At 35.8% G+C, this 5,421-nt stretch overlaps 1 protein-coding gene across 1 annotated transcript; it reads left to right on the top strand.

Moving 5' to 3' along the window:
* Positions 1–2,985: 2,985 nt before the first annotated feature.
* LOC145771548 (vitamin D3 receptor-like) lies at positions 2,986–4,615 on the top strand. The gene is made up of 2 exons (XM_082583251.1): positions 2,986–3,755; positions 3,867–4,615. The coding sequence occupies exons 1-2, from the start codon at positions 3,035–3,037 to the stop codon at positions 4,613–4,615; spliced, it is 1,470 nt and encodes a 489-aa protein (XP_082439377.1). The 5' UTR covers positions 2,986–3,034.
* Positions 4,616–5,421: the final 806 nt, after the last annotated feature.

Genomic DNA, 5,421 nt, shown 5'->3' with positions numbered 1-5,421 from the left:
TTTTTTGTGCAAAAATAATCGAATTTAAGATCAACACTGCAATTTTTCAGTTTTTGTATGCCACATAAAACCTATGATAAAATTTAAAAAAAAAATTTACCACAGAGCATTACACCTTTAAAATGAGCTAGGGTCTACTGGGATAATATGGGTAGGATTTTGGCCATTTTTTTTTAAATCTGGTAAAATCATAACAGATGAAGTAATATTTAAAAAAAATTTGCAATGTAACATTTGATATGTGTAGAATATGTCATATTTATGATATTCAAAAATATTCACTTATATAACTTGTAGGCCTATCATTTTGAACCTGCATTTTGGTACCCATTTTAGCCAGGCCTCGGGGTAAAATGGGTATATCATTCATATACTCAGTATTACTCGTTTTATTGTTGTATTACAGAAAAATAAAGAGCATGGAAAAAAAATCACAAACACAAGCATACACAATAATAGGCTACAGTAACAAGTTATTTAACATCAAATATCAACACAAACAGTCAAATACCGTACTGCCATACAAACGACAAAAAGTTTATTGGTGGCATTGGCTGCAAATGTAATCTGTGTCTATGTTAAAATCAGGAGGAAGACAAGGGAGTAGGGACACAGCTTCATTCATCACACACATCACATGCAACCCATTTTTTTATTTTTTAAAGTATCCATCTCCCACTGGCTATTACATGTGATGCAATGAGTTATATTATCCTCTGACTCTTCCGATTGATCACTGGAACAAGCTTCATTCGACTTCTGTTTCCTTGCCACTGCAATTTTTTTTTTCTTTCTTTTTTCTTCCATAAATAGGTGTTTTGCAGCAGTATCTACAGTCAATACTTCCCCAGTCTTGGCCTGTACTCGTTTTCTCTTCCTTTTGGAGTTGGCTAGAGCACTTTGCATTTCAGCAGATGCAGAAGGAGTAATTGCATTAATGATGGATTGTCGAAGCAGCTTTCTTGGAGACTGAGATGGTTGCTGAAGAAGATTCAACTCTTGAGTGCTGTTAACAATTCAAGGCTGTACTTTAGTAAGATCAAATGGATGGAGCCCACTTCCCACAAATCTTCAAAATCACTTCCTACAAATCTTTTTGTAGGTCCGTGGCATTTCTTCCAGCAAAGCATCATTAGCATACCCATTTTACCCCGTGTTCTACAAATACTGGTTTCCAAGTAAACTGTGCATGGAAAGCAAAACAAAATTGACAGAAAGATGGCCTGACACCTTCTAAATGTGATTAATTAATACAATATTTTGATGCTTACCTTTGAAATTTCCAAGCAGCATAGAAGTTTCAAACAATACCCAAATAAGCGTCTTGCACAAAAAATACTTCAAAATCAATAATGGCTTAATTAAACTCTTCTTCTCACTCTTTTTTGTGCTAAATTATAACTGTTGGTATAAATCACTACCACTGAAAGCAGCTCTACATTTTAACAACAACAAATGATGCAACCATTAAAATAATATATCGTGATTCCCCTAAACACAAATTTTTGGAAAAAATAACCCGAAACACAAATTTCAAATAAAACAGGCTAATGTTTGTTTAAACTCAAAAACTGAAATGGCTCAAGTAAGAAGATTGCTATCCCAACTTCTGCACTAATAATTAGACCAAAACCGCTTTTCAGATTTCACCAATCAGCAAATATTTCACCTAGGTCCAAAACCCTGTCCCTAATAAAATTGAAAACTTTCTGACCGTCTGCACTAACTTTGCGGTTAAATCTCTTCTGGTGAACCTAGAATTGCCATTGAAACATCAATAAAATTGGAAAATAATACTCTAGCTCCATGTGGCAAATAAAAGTTCAAAACAGCAACCGCTAGACGGTAAAATTCGCGTTTTGAGCAATTTTACCATTGCACAAGAGCGGCCTTGCTTTTTGATCTGGTCATGGAAAAGGTAAGGAAGTGTAATGAAGAGTAGCCTTTGCCTAGGATGCAGATATAATTCAGATTATATGCATTAAAGAATGTAGAAACTTATTTAAACATGTATATATATAGTATACAGGCTAGTGTGGGCCGTGGGGGTGTTTAGAGCCGGAGGCAAATTTGCAAATGTCAGTCAATCAATGGTTTATTTGTCAGTAACAGGAACATAGTACATGTTTGAAATATGCAAAATGTCCCGGATCATTTAAATCCGGACATCTCCATTTTCCCAGCATGTGACGTAATATCTGTTGCATCCATGCTGCCCCTTAAAGGCAACAAATGGCAATGCACTAACTATGATGCCATAGTACGTCTCGCGCGGACTCGTCGCGCAGAGCGAGTCAAAATATTTGAAGACTTTGTTAAATCATTTAATTTCTCCGTGTTGTTTTTGTGTTTTTTATGCTGCAGGGTTCGATCTTAGCACTGATCCTCTGGCCAATGTCTAGTGCGAGTTAACCGCGGACCAGTACAAATCGTTTCGCACTGGTCCGACTGTCCAGTGCGAAAATATCATTGTATTATGTCATTTGATCGTTTAGAGTGAGTGGTTCTCGTTGCGCTTCTCTTTAAACAACAAAACACGTGATCTGTGCGTGTTAAACCGTAAGAAAAAGGCAATCGCAACATCACATGTTAAATCGTAAGAAAAAAGCAATTGCAACATCACATGACGGTATTAAATTGTAAGAAAAACTAAGCTGTAGTCAAGGCTCCGGGCTGACCACATAACAGATCTTCTGACCATCCTGCAATAACATACCTTAGGTAGGCTATATACTTATTTATTCATCGTACCATTTTTGCTGCTCATTTTCAAGGTGTTGACCGATAGTTGTGGTATATTTAAGAGATTCATCAATGTATAAATTCAACTGTAACTTTTTATGAAAAGTAAATTACCTTTCCTAGAAAAAGAATCATTATGTCCCTTAAGAAAAATGATGGAACTACTGATCAAAGTAATGTTTCGTTAAATGAAATAGTAATGGATAAAAATCAGGAAGCTTCATGTTCATCACAGCCAATCAAGATTTGTGTGGTCTGCAAGGACACTGCAACTGGTTTGCATTTTGGTGTAATGAGTTGTGAAGGTTGCAAAGGATTTTTTCGTCGTTCAATTAAAAAGAATGCTAAATTCAAATGCTGTCTTGATAATAAGTGTGAAGTAAGCAAAGAAAAGCGCAAGAATTGTCAAGCATGTCGTTTTAATGCCTGTGAGGCTGCTGGAATGAAGTCTTCGTTAGTTTTAAGTGATGAAGATGTCAACAAGAAGCGTAACTTAATAAAGGTAAATCGCGAAAAACGACTTGAACACCAAAGACTGAAAAAGGACATGGAAGAACAGCAAAGACTGAAAAAGCTAAAGGAAATAGGTTCAACAAACAAAAGTGATGTTAGAATGACCATGGAAGAAAAGCTGTTGCTTGAAAATTTACTGAAAGGACACCAAGATAGTTATGATTTTGCTTATCAGGAATATGAAACTTTTAGAGGAAAAGAAAAAATTTCTTCACCTAGTCAGACTAGTGATTGTGTTCAAACAAATCTTGCTTGGCTTGTAGCTTCTTCATCTAAAAGTGCTGAGATTCAATCCCAATATCAAGCAATGCAAGATACTCCTTCTTGCTCAAGGAAAGAAACATTTCCAAGAAAGCAGAGAGAACTTCAGCCTACAACATCTCAATCCCATGATCATTTGGATGTGTTCAGTTCACTGCATGGCACTACTTCTTCTGTACAACCTCATGGTAAAGGCGATAATGATGATGATGCTGGTGGTGAAAACAAAGACGATGATGGTGAAAACAAAGCCAATGCTTCCAATGAGAAGGGTGTGGCTGAAAAGTCGGATGTTTTAGGATACAAAGAGCTTTTTAACACACAGGATGCATCAGAAATTGGCAGTGCAGCATTAGCAGAAGAAACAGTTGAACATAATGAAAACTGCTTGAATGTGCCTATTGCAGAAGAGGACAATGCTTCTTTTACATACTTAAAAGATCTACTTAGAAGTCAAGGATTCTCTATGTCTCTTGTGCAAGATGCTAATTCTCAGAAACTTTTACAGCACTTTTGTGACATTATGACTTGGGGCATTCGAAAAGTGATAGAGTTTTGTAAAAGCATACCTGAATTCAGCACACTGTCTTTAGCTGATCAGATAGTGCTACTTAGGGGAGGGTGTCTTGAGATGCTAGTTCTTCGGTCTTACTTTGCATTTTCTTCTGATGAAAATAAATACATGTCTGACAAATTTCAGTACCAACCAAGTGATTTTCTTCAAGCAGGAGCAAGTCAAGAATTTGTTGAGAAATACAACAATCTTCACCTAAAAATGAGAAAGCTAAACCTTGTTGTAGAAGAGATTTGCCTTCTCTTAGCTCTGGTTTTATTTTCTCCTGATCGTGTGGGCTTAGAAGACAAATTGGAAGTTGAAAAAATGCAAGATAATGTTGCAAAGACATTGTATGCATACGAGCAGACACACAAGCCTGTAAAAAAGGCTCGTACAATGTATTGTGAATTACTTTTAATTCTTCCAATTCTCCGAACAATCAATATGTTGTTCTCTTCCACACTGGTTAGTCTCCAGGAGTCAAATGAAAGTGACATGAATCCCTTAATACTAGAAGTGAACAGCTCTTCAAATAATGAATAGTAAATTAAATGTGTTCTAATCTGTGCAGAAAATTGCTTGCGAAGCACACTCTTAGTCTTATTTTTCAAATTCATCTCAGTTTTCTGCCCCCACCAGAGCATCATTTATCAAAAAATGGATCGTTCAAGCAGTATAGAACATGCTGAAGTTAATGCCATCAATGCATACTATGTTAGTCATATGACACCATGAAAGTATCTTGCAAATGATGCTTCTTGCTCTTACAACCTAATCTACAATCCCTGACATTTGTAATTAAGCACTTAGTTATTTTATTGTTCTTTATTTTATTGATAAACTAGGTATCCTACTTTTGCTTGATGTTTCTTTCTTGTGGTAATTTTTTTGTACATTTCATTTATGTAACTATATAGTATCCATACCAGTATTATACTAATCACCCAAAAAACTTTGACAGCCTGTGTAGTGTGTTACCCTTATTGGGATCTTCAGAAGGTTTAAAAAAAATGTTAAATCGGTACCTACACTCGAAAAAAGTAGAAACTTTTATTAACCTTGTCCACAATAAGAACCGCATAAAAATACCTGTATTATGAATGACCAGTAATAATGGAACTGCAAATTGGTGTCAGGAGAACAAGTGTAGGTGAAATTGATCGATTGAGATAAACTATGTTTGATTCAAGCTTTAACTGAGAAAAAGTTAATCAAACTACTTGCATATAGGCCTAGATTTTTTTCAATGCAATCATGATCTACCGCAGTGTATGCATTTACTGTATATCACATTGCAGTATCATGCCCTAAACACTTACCCTGCGGCCTGCATAGATAAGATTGTAGGG

This window comes from Aplidium turbinatum, chromosome 6 (genome assembly GCF_918807975.1).
Source record: "Aplidium turbinatum chromosome 6, kaAplTurb1.1, whole genome shotgun sequence".
Classification (NCBI taxonomy): Eukaryota; Metazoa; Chordata; class Ascidiacea; order Aplousobranchia; family Polyclinidae; genus Aplidium; species Aplidium turbinatum.
Note: the sequence above shows the minus strand (reverse complement) of the source record. Positions and strands in the feature narration are given on the sequence as shown.